General features: G+C 39.0%; 1 protein-coding gene across 4 annotated transcripts in view; it reads left to right on the top strand.

Annotated features, from left to right (window-relative positions):
* Positions 1-18,056, top strand: part of MAP3K5 (mitogen-activated protein kinase kinase kinase 5) — a 203,548-nt gene that overhangs the window by 75,581 nt on the left and 109,911 nt on the right. For all 4 annotated transcript variants that reach the window (XM_078447354.2, XM_078447352.2, XM_078447351.2 and 1 more), the window contains 5 exons: positions 2,794-2,817; positions 8,497-8,690; positions 9,415-9,583; positions 10,762-10,868; positions 13,988-14,158. In XM_078447354.2, the coding sequence (XP_078303480.1) occupies positions 2,794-2,817; positions 8,497-8,690; positions 9,415-9,583; positions 10,762-10,868; positions 13,988-14,158 (665 nt within the window). The remainder of the gene's footprint in view (positions 1-2,793; positions 2,818-8,496; positions 8,691-9,414; positions 9,584-10,761; positions 10,869-13,987; positions 14,159-18,056) is intronic.

Below are 18,056 nucleotides of genomic sequence, written 5' to 3'. Positions count from 1 at the left end.
CCACTTTCCACCTTCCTCCACAGTGTCACTCATCTGTCTCTTGGTTTCCATCCCTTGGGCACCGCTATCATCCAAGCCCTTATTTTGATGTCCCTGTACATTTGCAATGCCACCTAAATGCTTTTTCCCCTCCAGTACTAAATACCACCATCTCATTAGTATTTTTTTCAAGTTTTAACAAGGTTTATCTTTTATGTATTTGTCATTCTTGGGTAATATGTTCACCTGATAGAAAAATTTAAGGGGCGCCTGGGTGGCTCAGTCGGTTGAGCGTCTGACTTCGGCTCAGGTCATGATCTTGCGGTCTGTGAGTTCGGGCCCCGCGTCGGGCTCTGTGCTGACAGCTCAGAGCCTGGAGCCTGCTTCTGATTCTCTGCTCCCCCTCTCTCTCTGCCCCACCCCTGCTGTACTCTGTCTCTCCCTGTCTTTCAAAAATGAATAAACATTAAAAAAAAAAAAAAAAAAAAAAAAAAAGACCTGGCAAGCCTGAAAAGGTTTTAAAAAAAAAAGAAAAATTTAAAAGTGCAACACAATTTGGGGCACCTGGGTGGCTCAGTCGGTTAAGTGTCTGACTTCGGCTCAGGTCATGATCTCAAGGTTCATGGGCTCAAGCCCCGCGTTGGGCTCTATGCTGACAGCTCAGAGCCTGGAGCCTCCTTTGGATCCTGTCTCTCTGTCTCTCTCTGTCCTGCCCTTGCTTGTGCTTTGTCTCTCTCTCTCTCTTTCAAAAATAAATAAACAAATAAAAGTGCAACAGGATATATAGTGAAAAGTCATTCTCTCATCTTTGACCCCCACCCAGCCAGCTTCCCTCTTTTATTGGCAAGCACTATTATTGGTTTCTTGTATATTCTGCTAGAGAGATTTTACAAATGTACAAATTAGAATTTTCTTTTTCTCCCTTTTATACATAAATAGGAGCATAGGATAAACACCATTCTGTTCTTTGCTTTTTTTTTCACTTAGCAGTATATCTTGGAGATCTTTCCCTATCAAGAACTTCTCTATGAAGAGCTTCCTCATTCTTTGTTTAGTGGCATTATATTCCATTATATGGAGTTACCATCATTTATTTAACTAGATTCTAATTGGTAGACATTGATGTTGTGCCCAGCCTTTGCTATTACAGTGTCCCAATGTATGCTGATTCTTCTTTATGTATATCGCTCGCCTTAAAAAACATGCTGACTGCCAGTTGTTCACAAAGCACTTTATTGTGGCATTCAAGGCCTTCTTTAGTAAGGCCCCAAATAACTTTCTAATATTATTGGTACATGCCAAAGTGAACTTTCTTCTTAGTCCAGTGATCAAATTCAAGATCTTTTTCAAATACCTCTTTAACTCTCTTCTCTATACTTCCTCAAATGAACTGTCTTCTCCAGCCCCCAGTCATCATTTGTGTCATTCCCTAAAAGGGTCTTTGCTGTTCCTGGTCCTCTAACTTGGATCCCTACCTTCCTGCTTTGCCTTTGAAAGTTGTCTTGTCCTCTTTGACTCATCTTGAGTTCCACCTTCTCTGTTGATCTTCCCAGACTTCCTCACATCTTAGGAACATCTTCTTTCCCTTTGAAATGTAAGCCCTTGCTGTAGCACTGCTCTTTAGACCTAGTATGTGTGTACATACACTCATGTGCACCCAGGCATGTGATGTTTCTTTTTAAATGTGTATGTGTCCTCTTTGTCCTCCCCCCCCTTTTTTGACCCACAAGATTGTGAAGTATTGAAGGGCTTATTTAGATTTTATACACACAGCTTTATGGCTTTCAAAATTACCCACTACAGTTCCTTCCTGAGATTTTTATTTACTCATCTGTTATCCTTAAGCGTTCAAAGATCTTACGTACTGCTCTAAGTCAAAATCCTTGTCAGTTCCCTCTTTGCCCCCACGTTGATCCTGGGATGAAGAAGGATAGCTGGTCAGCTGGGACTTGAATAGCTCCTCTGCTCCTTCCTTACCTCACCAGATCTGGCTCTTCTTCTTAGCCAGATGGACCCACCCTTGAGGCTCCACAAAAGCCTCACATTCTCTGTTTCCATGACAACATACATGCCATGATTTCCAAAATTCTGTCCCATTTCTCTTTCTAAATCATGATTCCCCAACCTCGGTGAAGCCTTTATGCCATAGGCTTTTCTGGATTATCTCTTCCATGTCTCTAGGCATTTAAACAACTGGAACTAATGATCATGAGAGCTTGCATTATCAACAGCTTTCTATGCACCTGACACAGGATAGCTACGTTATTTACACGATCTCACTCCTCACAGCCTAGAGGACAGAGATGCTGCCTGCAGTGTATTTTTTGCACTCCACTTTTTATTGAACAATATGTAAGTTGTATCTGTGACTGTTCATTGTCAGATGTCCTCATCTATATGTGGGTTTAGCCACTCTGATAAGTGGCCAATACCCTTTATTTCCCAAGAGCCAGCATCTGCATGGTCCCCTCCCAGGGTGTAAGTGAGGTTGTACGTAGGGAAAGTGAACTCCTTTTAACCTTTCCCCAGAGAGATCGTGGCTGATAATTCACACGTGTTCTGCAAGAATGATTTTTAGATTATTCAGTTTTTGGATTTTACATATTTGTACTGTTTCCTTTAAACCATTGACAACACCTTTGTGTTCTCTCGTTTCCATCAGATTATAAGTCTTTCAGATACAGAAACATATGGTATACTTCCTGAAACTTCTAATTGCTAATAAAATTGTTAATACAAATACATCAAATAGTTAATTATCAAATTAATTTTGTATTAACGTCTGCTTTATTTTTTTCTTTTCTTATTTTTTAGGAAATCATTTGCCAGAAGAATACTGTGAGTATTTTCCCTAACTCTTCCAGAAATTTTTTATCATTTCTGTTCTATCAACTAATCTCTGGTTATTTTTTTTAATCTCCACAAATTATTAATTTCTATCTCTGTTTTTCCTCTTTAGAGTTTCTGAGGCATCAATATAAATATGGTTATTTTATCTAAATATTTCTTTACGGTGAAAATTTATAAATAGTGGGAGATGATGCTGACACCCATTTGTTTTTGTTTTGTTTTGTTTAAGTTTATTTATTTGAGAGAGAGAGAACGCGCACATGCATATAAGCGCAGGGAAGGGGCAGAGAGAGAGAGAGAGAAAGAGAGAATCCCAAGCAGGCTCTGCTTTGTCAGCACAGAGCCTGACGTGGGGCTCGATCCCACAAACCGTGAAATCATGGCCCCAGCTGAGATCAAGAGCCAGAGGCTTAACTGAGTCACCCAGGTACCCTAATGCCTGTTTTTTTTTTAGCATATATACTTATATTTTGGGGAAAAAAATGTTTCCATAGTATATCCAATTTTCTAGCATATATACGCACGAGTGCATATATGTGTCTGTGTGTCTACATATGTTTATATATACACATTAGATGTCTGTATCTGTGTATAAATTCTATAACACAAATTATAAGTACAGATATACATATATATACATACACACACATACATATATAGATACATGTCAATCTATTATCTGTTTATCTATACAGGTTGATTCAAGTTCCTGAGTCTAGCCTGCCTTTGAGACCACACTACAGAATTCCTACTTTCCACGCAGTACTAAACAAGAGTTAAAAAGTGATAAAAGTAAATTTCAAATTTTAAAAGTGCATGAAGAAAATTTATATATATTAGGGAATCAGCCTTGATAGGCTAGTGGTTGTATTTTTCATTTAGAAAATAAGCCAGCATTTAAAAACCTTAAAGAATGTATCTCTACAAATTAGATTGGAAATAATACCCTACATAAAGATCAGCACGTGATTTAAGATGATAAGATTAAAAGTACAAGTGGTAGGTTGTCCTTCCATCTGAAAGTTTAAAACTTACTGTTAAGATTGCACCAAGTCAGAGGCTCATTGCAACATAATGTCATTATGCACTTTTATTCTTCACATCTGGACAGGAAATGAGCAATTATTGCTTCAGGCATCTGTTTAGCAGAGCAGTTTTATTAAACAAATATTGATCATGTATTGTGTGCCAGGCTTTGAGCCTCGTGCCACGGGGATTCACTGTGGAGACTGAAAGTGGAAGCAAGCAGATTCAAAACTGCTCCGTGAGGCAGCAAATGACAAGTGCCAGAGTCTAGCTGGGGGAGAAGGTCAGGACACAAATAAGCAAAGACACAAATTAGAAAATTAACGTAGGGAGGGGTGCCTGGGTGGCTCAGTCGGTTAAGCGTCCGACTTTCGGTTTCCACTCAGATCATCATCTTTCAACTTCGTGGGTTCAAGCCCTGCATCAGGCTCTATGCTGGCAGCATGGAGCCTGCTTGAGATTCTCTGTATTCCTCTCTCTGTGCCCCTCCCCAACTCATGCTGTCTCTGTCTCTCTCAAAATAAAACAAATAAGCATAAGAATTTTAAGAAAAGAAAGAAAGGAAAGAAAATTAATGCAAGGCAATGTGAAGAGTGGGTGGCCGTGTATCAAGTGGTCAGAGAGGTCTTTCAGAGGAGGTAGCATTTACAAAGACCTAAATGATAGGAAATTGCTAACCACACCCACTGATGGGTCAGACATGTGGAGAAACAGGCTTGCAAGGTGACTGGAATATTGCACGTTATGATCTGGTCACCTGTTGACCTGAGTAAGCAGCGGGGTTTCAGCTACTGGATGTCCTTATCAAAAGTCGAGTATTTTGAGCATATATTTTGATATGTTTGAATGCTTCGGTTCACCTTTATGCAGCTTTCAAAAATTGAAAAACAGAATCAGTATGGTTTTTTTTAAGTGAAGATAATAGAATAGGACTAGATTTTGAACTGCAGGTTTTTATAGCCCTGAGCACAGGCACAGGCCAGAGAGATTGCTGTTGTCATTTTATGATCATGCCTTAGTGCTTTGAAGTTTAAGGAAATGTGGTCTTTCTTTTTCAAGAAGCAGGTCTAAATATTTTAGAATTGGTACCTTATTAATAAGGCAGTTGTTGTGCCTGAGATGTCTGTTCTTGATCACATAGTGTTTTCTTTTTTAATTTGCTTTGGATTATCAGTTATTTGAAACTCTGGGTGAAATAGCAATCTGTAAACAGAAATTGCAATGATAACATTTCTAAGTTTTAAGTGAGCCATCCATCCCGGGGAAAAAAATATTCCCATATTATTAGTTTTCATCATTTTGAAAAAAAAAAGTGCTTTTCTCTGCAGTTGGTTGGTATCTTTTAAAGAAACAGTGTTACAACCAAACCTCACACTTTGCCCCCACTGCAGGCTCACTGCGCTGTGTCTTAGTTCAGGCCTGGTAGCATCTATGTGCCTCCTGCAGCTTCTCACCCTCCACTTTGTTTGGACACCAACAATGGGGAATTAAAAAAATATGTATTTATTGCCTTCGAAACATAGGGAAGAGACTCCACAAAGTGCAGTGAGGCCAGGAACTTAGGAAAACCTTGGCGTGCTGGTTATTTTCAACAAGGATTCTGAAGCCTTACTCCACGGGGTTTGAAGAAGACAGTCGCAGGAGTACATTTTTCTCTGCTGTTTGCAAGACTCTCATTTTACTTTCTTCACCCCTGCAGTGGCGATGCACACCCAGATGTCTGAGAGTCATCCTCTCCCAGGATTGTTTTACGCAGACGCTTTATTCCCCAGTGCCCAGTGTTTCAATAGTTCTGTATGCTGTTTCATGTCTTGTACACAAATACACGTGGTATTAAGGCTTCTGAGGATACAGAACTTGGTGCAGCAGCAGCAGCAGAATATTTTGAAATGCTAACAGTGTTTTTCTGGCTTACTGGCTTTTCATCTATTCTAATTTTTGACTTGGAAGATTCAGAGCATTTCTTTTTAAATTTTGAGTTATAGAACTTATCTAAAACAGGAATATTTGATTCTGTTGCCCTTTTATAACCCACTCATAGTTACAGCTCTAGAAACCTTGGGGAGCAACCTCTTGGTACACTTGCCTTTCTTTTCTGCTTAGGCAGTGGATCTGGTGAAAAGGCTTACGTTGGTGGATATGCTGTAGGATCTCAGAAACATTTAAAAAAATTTTTTAATGTTTTATTTATTTTTGAGACAAAGCATGAGCAAGGGAGGGGCAGAGAGATAGGGAGACGCAGATTCCAAAGCCGGCTGCGGGCTCTGAGCTTTCAGCACAGAGCCCGACGTGGGGCTCGAACCCACAAATCATGAGATCATGACCTGAGCCGAAGTCAGATGCTTAACCGACTGAGCCACCCAGGTGCCACTCAGAAACATTTTAGAAACAGGATATGTTTATTTTTCTTCTTCCTGACTAGTCTTCCAAATTATTGTTCCGTGAAGGAGAACTTAAGAAAGGAACAATTTAATGAACTTAATTTAAAAATCAAATCTCCACCTCTGGAAGTTCTTCTCATACTTTAAGTGGAAGTCAGGTCCTGTTTCAGCTCAACACTACCAGACGTACAACAGGTGCCTCAAAGAATATGTTCATAAAGAATTCAGTCTGGCTGGAAGAGCATTTGTCACTTCTCGTCTGTTTGCTGTGAAGCTATGGCTTGGCTCATTCAGAGTTCCATGAAAGTGACCTGAGGCAAAGCGTTGGTGCGTCAGCATGCAGGGGCCACTCAGGAGGATGCAGAACCCTCTAACGATTATGGCATAACCTCCAGAGAAGTCTCTAGGCTAGAGTCCCAAACACATCACAGACCAGCTGCATGACCTCCACAAGCCTAATCTGAATCCTCCTATAAAACAGGGATGATAGCACCTTCTTCAGTGGGTTGTTGGGAGCGTGTATGACCTCTCTTGGCATGTGCAAGTGGTGAGTCATTGTTTGCTCTCGTTTGTTTAGTTGTAAGGGTAAGAGAAGTGATGTGTTGTTCCCCGTAATACTGAAATGGCTAGGATCTGGCAATCTGGGCTCTCTGTGCTCCCTAGAACGGTGATGGGGTTTCCCACATAGCTCATTCTACTTCTCTTTTCTCTGCCTTTTTCTTTTTCTCTGTCTGTGGCTTTTCTCTTAGAGGTCTCTCATGTTGCCTTAGATTGAACCACACCAAATACTTCCCAGGTCTGTACTTTTGTTGGAAACTCTTGGACATTCCAATCATGTATTTCCAACTATCTTCTGGACATTCTCACTTTAGGGGTTCAGCTCCCCTGAAATCATAGCCTTCCTCATAGTGAACATTTCACCCTTCCCACCCCAAATCAGATACCAAACTCTTGAAGTGCCTCTCACATATTACCTGGAAGTCAGGTTCTGTTTGTGATTTATTACCTGATCTATATACAAGTACCCCTGACTATAATATATTCATAAATAATTCAGTCTGATTGATGTTGTTGTTGATACCACTCTTTTTAGGTAGCCCCATTTAAGACTGTGATTATGTTTTCTTTCTTGCTCTGAATCTGTCCATGATTCCCCCTGCCCAGCACAGACAGTTTAAAACCCTTAGCTCTGCATTCTCTCCCTTCTCTGAGCTCTAAGATCTGGTCAGACTTGCTTACTGAGGGGTGTCCAGTCCAATTTCTCCTTTACTCTACTTTTGTTCGTGCTAGTGTTCCCTCACTTGACATCATTGGGAATCAATAGAAGGTCGGGATGAGTGAGTGGAGAGTGGCATGGGCTGAGGCCAGAGAGAGAAGCAGGATTTGTATCATCAGGCCCCTGTAGGCCACAAGGACATGCCTTATCCTCATCCCACTGCCTTTCGCAGTGAGGAAAGTGATCTGATACAGGTTGTTAAAAGATCACTTTGATGGCTGGGTAGACAAGAGATTGGAGGACGAGAGTGAAAGCAGGGAGACCACCTAAAAGCCAGTGACAATGGCTCAGGCCAGGTATGTTGGTCACATGACCTGCCACGCAGGCAGAGAAGATGGAGGGAAATGGACAAATATGAGATCCATTCTGGAGGCAGAGTAGACTGGACTCTGATAGGATATGGGTGGTGAAGGAAATGGAAGTGTCAAGGAAAACTTCTGGGTCTCTAGTTGTAGTAACAGAGAGGCTAACGGAGCCGTGACTGTGACCGAGCAGACTGGAGGGAGCAGCTTTGTTCTGACATCACTCAACAGCCTAGCCTGTCAGGTGGGCAGCCCTTAACGTTAGCTCTTATTCTTGTCGTGTATTTACACTATGTCTCTGTGATTAAATTTTAAGCTCCCCAGAGGCTGAAGGCTGTGTTTTAAACTACTCTATTTTTCCTGCAGCATATATCACAAATGCCTTAGCCATGAGACATGGTGAATAAATATTTAACTGATTGATGGAAGCTGTGCCATACTGTTTTTTTGTGAGGTGTTTTTTTTTTTTTTTGCATCATCTGTAAGCCCTAATTATTTAAAGTAAGCAATTAAAGAAATTGGAGGGAATTTCCATTTTCATAGGTCATAAATAAGAAATGAGGTTTGCTGTTTCGCTTCATATTCAGGATTACTGTTGAAAATGACTCACTGCTCTTGGGATTTCCTGAGTGTGGGGTCTCCAGGCCACCTCACCACCTCCCGGCCTCTCCTCTTTCCACAGATGTGCACTGGGAACTACACATTCGTTCCTTACATGATCACTCCGCATAATAAAGTCTACTGCTGCGATAGCAGCTTCATGAAGGGGTTGACAGAGCTCATGCAACCGAACTTCGAGCTGCTTCTTGGACCCATTTGCTTACCTCTTGTGGACCGTTTCATTCAACTTCTGAAGGTGGCACAAGCAAGTTCCAGGTAAGGTGGAACAATGCCGCCTGATGATGATAATGGAGTGCTGTGCATCTTATCAGAGGTTTCTTAGAGATGGCACACAGCCAAGAACCGGGAACATAAAAGTATGGTATCCTCCAAGTAGGTAAAAATAGATGCCACATAGTTCACTTTATTCACAGAACAACTGGAGATCAGAAAGGAAGAAAAAAAAGACTGCTAACTACATTATAGTAATGGTAGAGATATATATTCAAAGTAAGTATAGAAACACCATCAGAATAAACGTCCCGGGAACTTTTCGTATAAGAGCAAGAACTCTGCCAAAATTTCTGGCAGCATTATTATATTTTAGTTAAGAACAATCACTTATGTTAATAAATGATGATGCTGAGTCAGAAAGTAAACGCCGTATTATGACCAAATCTTAGGCACGCCTGACTTATTTGGAACAATTCCTATTCCAAACGGTAAAATGAAAACGTTTTGGCATTTCTAGAGGTACATGTCAGGTTCTTGGAAAATTCGTTAAAATGCAGTATCTTTACCTAATTTTTTCTGAAGCAAAGCTAAAAGGAATAAAGGACTCCCAGATTCTTAATAATGCGCAATCTCTGAGGTGTTCATTCTGCGTACCTTGTGAACTAAAAGCTACCAGTGCTGCAAATTTTGTTTCCTTATACAATCATTGCTTTTAATTGAAATCCTTTCTCGTATTAACTCTTTGAAATGTGTGTTTTCCCACCAGCCAGTATTTCCGGGAATCTATACTCAATGATATCAGGAAAGCTCGTAATTTATACACTGGTAAAGAATTGGCAGCTGAATTGGCAAGAATTCGGCAGCGAGTAGATAATATTGAAGTCTTGACAGCAGATATTGTCATAAACCTGTTACTTTCCTACAGAGATATCCAGGTGAGAAGATGCTTAAAGTAAAATCTTCATCATGTAGCCTGTTGGAGGAATAAGGGAGAGTTAACATCGGATTTCAGTGAGCTAAGAAGTTATTCATGTCACTACATGTAATTTTTTGTTGATTTTTCTAAGCTTCCATCCTGAGAATCTATGATAAGTAAAAAAAAAAACTCCTATGAGTTTCCTGTCTGTGGGATGTGTAATGAGGTACTTGTATGGTAAAGGTCTTTTTCCTCCAGAAGAACAAAAAGAAAAGTTTGCGTGCATAGCTAATCTGTGGACGATCTATTCAGACACACCCATCAGCCAATATTGTGAAAACTTTGTTTTAGCAAAAGCAGAAATGTGGGGGGCTTTCTGGTGATATCTCTTACTCCTTGAAATCATGTGGCTTAAAATTAATAGTGCTAGATCTGACTAGCTGGAAGCAAGACATATGCAACTGATTAATTATTAAAATAACCTTTAAAATATATCATGTAAAACACACCAACATACCATTTAGTTTTATTGATAGGTCTTATAATTTTTTAATATGGTACATAGAATGAAATCCTCTCGGAGTTGGGGATTTGCTATTAGATTTTTTATAGTAAGATGCAAGTGACTTCTGGTTTCTTATTCCTAGGCTTTCAGGCCCAAGTAAAGCTTCATGAAGACAACAGAGATTCACATACATGTAGAGGTGTGGTACTTAGGGTCCCAAGACTAGGATAGCTTGACACAATATCATCTTGTTACATGTGACAGAAGCTCAGTCAGTTGCTCCATGTCCTGGATGTTTTGAAAATTATTTCTAAAAAAAAAAAAATTATTTCTTTGAAAGTAATTGCTGAGACACTGTATACCAGGAATCTGGCTCCATGGAGAAGTAAGCCATCCATAGTTAGACAGTATAGTATTGTCATTCTAGATGATTTATTGTTGGGGGGGGGGGGCGTCAGATGTGGTAACTGTATTTTAATGTTTTTATCTATATAATCAAATTTCTTATTTAAGAAAAAAAAGTTTCTTTATGGTTCTAGATTCTTTTTGGTTCTTGATTCCAGATTCCTCTGGATTTTAGTTTTCTTTTTAACACCCTTCTTGGATTCACATATCTCATTGTCAAAAAGCATTTCATTGTCAGAACTTTCTCCTAATAGTTGAATTCTGTGTTACTCTCCTCTTGTTTAAAGGACTATGATTCTATTGTGAAGCTGGTAGAGACGTTAGAAAAGCTGCCAACCTTTGATTTGGCTTCCCATCACCATGTGAAGTTTCATTATGCATTTGCACTGAATAGGTAAGAAAAAAACCTTTCTGTCCACAAAGTGCTAACATCCTGTTTTATAACCTGCGTATTCTTCCTAGGGTATGTTTTCGCCACAGCATTGCAGCCACTCCCTATTAGAATGTAATATTAATATTTCTACTTTAACCGTATGAAGTATAAGAAGCATATGCATTTTGATTTTTAATTTTTTTGTCCCTCACAGTTTGTATATGTAAATTCTTAAAATTCTTTTTCTTCTCTGTCAGAGTTTGTATTTACTATTTATACTTGGTCAGAATCTTTTTCAATTGCATGAACATGATGTTATTATTCTTAGGCAGATATCCTCAACACCAAATGGTTATTCACTTAAAAATTTACTAGGTTAGTACCCTATGACCCAGCAATAGCACTGCTAGGAATTTACCCAAGGGATACAGGAGTGCTGATGCATAGGGGCACTTGTACCCCAATGTTCATAGCAGCACTTTCAACAATAGCCAAATTATGGAAAGAGCCTAAATGTCCATCAACTGATGAATGGATAAAGAAGATGTGGTTTATACATACAATGGGATACTACTTGGCAATGAGAAAGAATGAAATATGGCCTTTTGTAGCCACGTGGATGAACTGGAGAGTGTTGTGCTAAGTGAAATAAGTCACACAGAGAAAGACAGATACCATATGTTCTCACTCTTATGTGGATCCTGAGAAACTTAACAGAAACCCATGGGGGAGGGGAAGGGGAAAAAAAAAAAGAGGTTAGAGTGGGAGAGAGCCAAAGCATAAGAGACTCTTAAAAACTGAGAACAAACTGAGAGCTGATGGGGGGGTGGGAGGGAGGGGAGGGTGGGCGATGGGTATTGAGGAGGGCACCTTTTGGGATGAGCACTGGGTGTTGTATGGAAACCAATTTGACAATAAATTTCATATATTGAAAAAAAAATTTACTAGGTTAGGGTAAGGGCATTTATGTCTAGGTCAACATATTGCTAACCAAAGAATATTTTCGTTTTCACTGCTTTGAACACAATTATTATCAAAACTCCATTGACCACATTTTAGGACATGTATCCATGAGTCCGCTAACACAGCGTGAACACTCCTACTTCCAGTCCTGCCTCTGTGCCTTCTGTCCACATCGTGGCACACACCTCAGTGCCACTTTCTACAGTTACCAGGGAGGCCATCCATGCTCTGGCCACGGAGAAGCCCAAAGCACTGAACTGTCCAAAGCCTGTTAGTTGTGCTGTTCTCTTCCATGATAGCAAGTTGAATATACATGTGGTTACTACAACTGAAGAGAATGAGAAAAAGAAAAAGGAGGGACATTACATCTCCAGAGCACTTGTCATGTGTCACTTAAGGCTTATTTTATAGATGAGGAAACTGAAGCTGGGAAGAGTTGAATGGCCCATAGTTAACAAGCATAAAACCGAGGCTCAAACCGAGATCTAGTGATTCTGATGTCTGTGTTCTTCATCACTGGATTCTCCTGTCTCTGTCTACAGAGAAAAATGTCTGCATGCTATTTAGCCACAGATAGTTCCTTTCTTTCTTTATCTGCCCAAACTGTAGAACTTGCTATCTTTATCAGTAAATGTGGAATGAAAGTAGATTTCATTTCCCCATTTATTAAACATCTATTTCTTTGGCTTTGACAGAGTGAGTGAGATGAGACCTCCAGAGATTACCAGCTCCAGCTGGCTCTCAAATGAATCTTTTTTGAAAGATGGAATGGAATATGTTCTATTTTTAAATGAAAAATGGGACTCCATAAGAGCCTCTTATATTTTTCTTCATTTGTGTTTTAATTTTGCCTTTCCTAAAATACAATATAATGAATTGATAAGCATATTTTTTGAAGTGTTATTATAAACTCAAGGTATTTAGGACAAAGTAAAAAAAAAAGAAATTCATAGACAGATCTATTTAAAGTCATAATGGAGAATAGAAATAACTTTTTTATAGCAGCTTTATTGAAAGATAATTCATGTATCATACAATTGACCTCTTTCAGGTGTACAATTCAGTGGTTTTTAATATAGTAACAGAATTGTATGACCATCAACACAATAAATTTTATGATTTTTTTATGTCCCCCCAAAGAAACCCCCTACCCATTAGCAGTCACTCTCCCTTTCCCCCTGAAAATCTCCCAGACCTAGGCAATCACTAATCCACTTTTAGTCTCCAGATTTGCCTATTCTGAACATTTCATGTAAATGGAATTATATTATTTGTAATCTTTTGTAACTAGCTTCTTTTACTTAGCATAATGTTTTCAAGGTCCAAGAATAATTTTTAAGAGGATTTTTATCTGGTTTTTGAGAATAGTCTGCACATACTTGCTATTTTATTTTTTTAATGTTTACTTATTTATTTTGGGAGACAGAGTGAGAGAGAGAGAGCGTGTATGCACACAAGTGGGGGAGGGGCAGAGAGACAGAGAGAGCGGAATCCCAAGCAGACTGCACACTGTCAGCACAGAGCGCCACGCAAGGCTTGATCTCACGAACTGTGAGATCATGACTTAAGCCAAAATGGAGAGTCAGAGGCTTAAGTGACTGAGTTCCCCAGATGCCCCATACACTTGCTATTTTGAAATAAGCTACATAAACATCTTCCTTAGATGATCAACTGGTGATACAAAGACATCAGGCAACTCTTGGGTTAAAGTCAGTTTGTTGGTGTTGTCTGTGAATGAGTTTGCACAGTGTTTTGGAGCAAAAGCCGTTGAAACCTAGAGTCAGGGTTTGGGCTGGGTTTGGATTACTTGACTGTCCCTTTTAAGGGCACAGACCATTCCTAATCTCACTCCACACCCTTGAACCTGTGGATCATAAACGTATGTTCTACGAAATTAGAGGGACTCTGGATAAGTAAGTGCAAATCCATCGCCAGGATCCGGAAAGGAGCACAGAAGTGACCCGTGTTAGACCCAGTAGACGTGTGATAGGATGAAAAAGACAAAAAGACTTAGGACAGAGGTTTACAGGTGACTCTCAAAATCTCCTTGTTGCTTTTATCCTGCCAAACTTCACTATTGTGAACCAATACATCAAATAGAATTTTAAAAATGTAATTACCCTGCATTGCTCCTATAATCTATATTGAAACGGTGATGTTTTCTTTCCCTACCGTAGGAGAAATCTCCCTGGAGACAGAGCAAAAGCTCTTGATATTATGATTCCCCTGGTGCAAAGTGAAGGGCAAGTTGCTTCAGATATGTATTGCCTAGTGGGCCGAATCTACAAAGATATGTTTTTGGACTCTAATTTCCTGGACACTGAAAGTAGAGACTATGGAGCTTCTTGGTAAGTATATAGGATAAAGTAATTACTTGATAAATCCATGACATGAAAAAAATGGTTTGCAAATGAGGGTGTTATCCTTTAGATTGTATATTATGAAGTAAAGCGTAGAATTTATAGCTTCAGTGAAGACTTTTGATGAAATTCATTTAATATGGTAGAATAAATTGGGGTAAACTGGATGAGAAGATAATTTGAGAAAATAAAATTTTATGAAGATATTTTAATATGCAGTATAATAAGCATCATTTTGTAGAAAATTTATAAAAGTTTATAGAAAGACATGAAAGAATACTACAATGAATGAAAAAATATACAAAATTTGTGGGTGTGAAGAATTGACATTTTAAAGATGTTAACCCTCCCGAGCAGGGCTTTACTGGGATTTGGCAAATTGATTCTAAGATTTATTTGAAAAAAATAAAGGGCCGAGAATAAGCAAAGCAATATTGGAGAACAAAGTGGAAAGACTTGCTCTACCAGATAGCAAGACCTGCTATAAAGATGTAATAATTAAGATATCGCAGTATGAGTGTAGACGTGGACAAACACTGAAACAGAAGAGAGAGCCCGGAACAAGCTAAGATATGTACGAGCCTAGATTTATGACAGCAAACTTCATGAACCAGAGTGGAAATGGTGGACTCTTCAAAAATGGTGCAGGGAACACTTGTTCATCTGCTTGTAAAAATAAAATAAAATTGGATTTCTACTTTAAGTCATGCACAAGAAATGGAATCCAAGTAAATTAAAGACCAAAATATTTTTAAATACTTTAGAAAAATACTTTTAGAATAAAATACACAAGCTGGATTGATGACATTGGGTTAGGAAAGAATTTCTTAAATGAAGCTTGAAAATACCATTAATCATAAAAAGAAAAGATTGGGAAATGCGAGTGCATCGAAATTTGCTTCTGCTCATCAAGGCTTTGGCTTCTGGAAATGGCAGAGTGGGTTCTGTTGCACTGGTACTCCTGCCAATAACAATTATAAACATTGGAAAATAAGAAGGAAAAAAGTTTGAAAGTACTGGAGAGTGACTAAAAGGAGTCAGAAACTGGAGAGGTTTTGATTCTTGGATAAAGGGTACCACACTGGGTAAGATCCATATTTAAATGATTTTTTCCCTTGGGGGCATTCCCTGATCTGCAGGGCCCAGGACAGATAGAACTCAAGAAGAAGATCACACTCTTAATGACCAGAGGAGTCAGTTTGAGGCTGCCAGAGTGCCTGGATATTGAGTGAGATACCCCTTAAATGCCACAGAGAGAAAGCCCCAAAATCTTTATACAAACTTCAGTTCCATTCTCAGCTGATCCCTGACACGTGCATGTGTGAGGTAAAACTCAAAGAAGGCCATGTGGAAAATGGCAGCTAGAAGTCTTTTTTTTTTTTTTTTAATTTTTTTAATGTTTATTTATTTTTGAGAGAGAGAGAGAGACAGACAGACAGACAGACAGAGTTGGGGAGGGGCAGAGAGAGAGGGAGACACAGAATCTGAGGCAGGCTCCAGGCCCTGAGCTGTCAGCACAGAGCCCAACGTGGGGCTCGAACTCGTGAACCGTGAGATCATGACCTGAACTGAAGTCGGACATTTAGCTGAAGTCAGATGCTTAACCACCTGAGCCACCCAGGCCCCTTCTGCTAGAAGTCTTAAAGAGCTGGACAGAAATTTCAGCAGCTGCCTAATGCAATAGAGATAGACTTTGGATTTTGAACCTGAAGTTAGAGGGGCTTCATAAACAGTCCAAGCTTTCCACTGAAACTCCAAAAAGGCCAAGCCTTAGCAATAAAAAAACTACATCTCAAGACTAAGGAAGTACACTAAAAATTAAGAGCAAATCCAAGATAGAGCCACCCTAATAAAACCTAAAACGAAGCTTCCACTTGATCAAGGTAAACTACCAAGAATTTATTTGCCTGTTATAACAAGACTGAATATTCTTAAGAGGAATATAACAGAATCCAAACTGTACAACATATCATCCGAAATGTCTAGTACACCATTAGAAATTACTAGATTTATAAAGAAATAGTTAAGTGTGACAATATCAAGGGTTGTCAAGGATGTTAGAAGAATGGGAGTCTCTCCTGGTTGTGGTAGAAATTTTTATGACCACTTAGAGATTTTGGTATTATCAAGGAAAGTTGACAGCTAGCCTACCCTGGATACAGCAGATCTATCTCTAGTTATACACTCTAGAGAAATTCTTGAAGTTCCTCTGTATAAACTTAGGACATGCAAAAAAAAAATGAGCAAAAAAAAAGTTGAGCAAAATGAACAAATGGCAGAATGATACATGGACGACAGTATCATTTATGGAAGCTTTAAAAACAATTGTACACATCTAATAAAAGTATACATGCATGAATGCACATCATAACTTCCCAGTTCAGTGTAATGGATACCAGTGGGGGTGAAGGAGCAGAAAGGAGTAAGTCACATGTAGCTGCAAGAATATTTAAAACCTTTAATTTCTTGGGGAGCCTGGGTGGCTCAGTCGGTTGAGTGTCTGACTTTGGCTCAGGTCATGATCTCACGGTTCGTGAGTTCAAGCCCCACTCGAATTATTAATATATAATTCTATTTATATATCTAGATAGATAGATAGATGATAGATAGATAGATAGATAGATAGATAGATAGATAGATAGATAAAAGGGGGTTGACTTAAATCAGGAGCTCCACAATGATAGCCATACAACATTTTAAGTTGTAAAACAGAAATCTTAACTTTACAAAATCTTCTATCACTTTAGGAGTTTAACCAGGGACTGAAACTGAGATAATGGGTTATAACCAAGGAGGAAAAGTTGGGGGCAATGATTTCCTAGATCCTTATGGAAAGTTTTGGTTTGGACTTTTAAATTTGTATTATAAATTTTTAGTATAATCCAGAAAGTTTTACAGTTTCTTTTAACCCAGGTTTTTTTTTTTTTCCTGCTGTTACAAAAGAGGAATGTACCTATGCAGCCTTACTGTTACCAGAAGATGTACACTTTAAAATAATTCTTACTTGTAGAACAATTAGAATCTGATATTTGGAAGCATTGTGCCGGTATAAATCTTTGATACAGTAGTGTTAATAAAATCTAATCTTTAAAAGCCTAATTTTCATGGTCAGTGAATTCAAATAGAAAACATCTTCTGTGAAGTTAGTGTGTATCATGCACAGAAAGAAAAGTGTTTCCCCATTTGAAAATCAAACAGTTTAGACTACCAAGAACTTTCAAGGTGACATAAAGTTCAGTTAAAGGAACAGAGGGGGGGTTTTTTGTTTTTGTTTTTTTTTCTGGTTGTGTTTTTGTTTTAACTTTCTATAGTTCCAGATTCTGGCTCCATTTAGCTGAGGACTATTAACTTTATCTCAAAAGAGCTTTGTGTTCAAGGTCTTCAGGTGAAATTGAAGATGTCAGAATTTTTATGGTTTCATTTTAAGCTGTCCGTTAATTTTCTAGTAAGAACAGGGAAGGAAGGCTGTTAGAGCTCAAAGCCTTTTAATGGGAGGATCCCTAGGAGTTGATCTTGTGAGTGTCACTCACGGACTTATTTAGTATTGAAAGAATGTCACTTTCACCATAGATGACCTATCCTTAACCTGCCATTACTCATGTATATCCGTATACCCATTTGCCATTTGTCCTAAGGGTTGCTAAGAAGTTCCCCCACCCTTTTTAAATAGGTGTTTTTTCACACCCTCACACTTGTAAAGCTTCTTTGGTATTTCTTAATGTTTTGATCAACTCCCACAGTGCTGCAAACACACTCATTTGTGTTGGTGGGTTGGCATGGTCCGAACCTCCCTTTCTGTTAGAGCTGAGAAGTGAAAAGCACATTGTCAAGCAGCTGACACAAGAGGGTGTCCCTGAGGTTATTAGACATCCTGCCAGATTTAGTC

The sequence above is a fragment of the Panthera onca genome, chromosome B2 (genome assembly GCF_046562875.1).
Source record: "Panthera onca isolate mPanOnc1 chromosome B2, mPanOnc1 haplotype 2, whole genome shotgun sequence".
NCBI lineage: Eukaryota > Metazoa > Chordata > Mammalia > Carnivora > Felidae > Panthera > Panthera onca.
The sequence above is the reverse complement of the archived record's forward strand: the minus strand, read 5'-3'. Positions and strand labels throughout refer to the sequence as shown.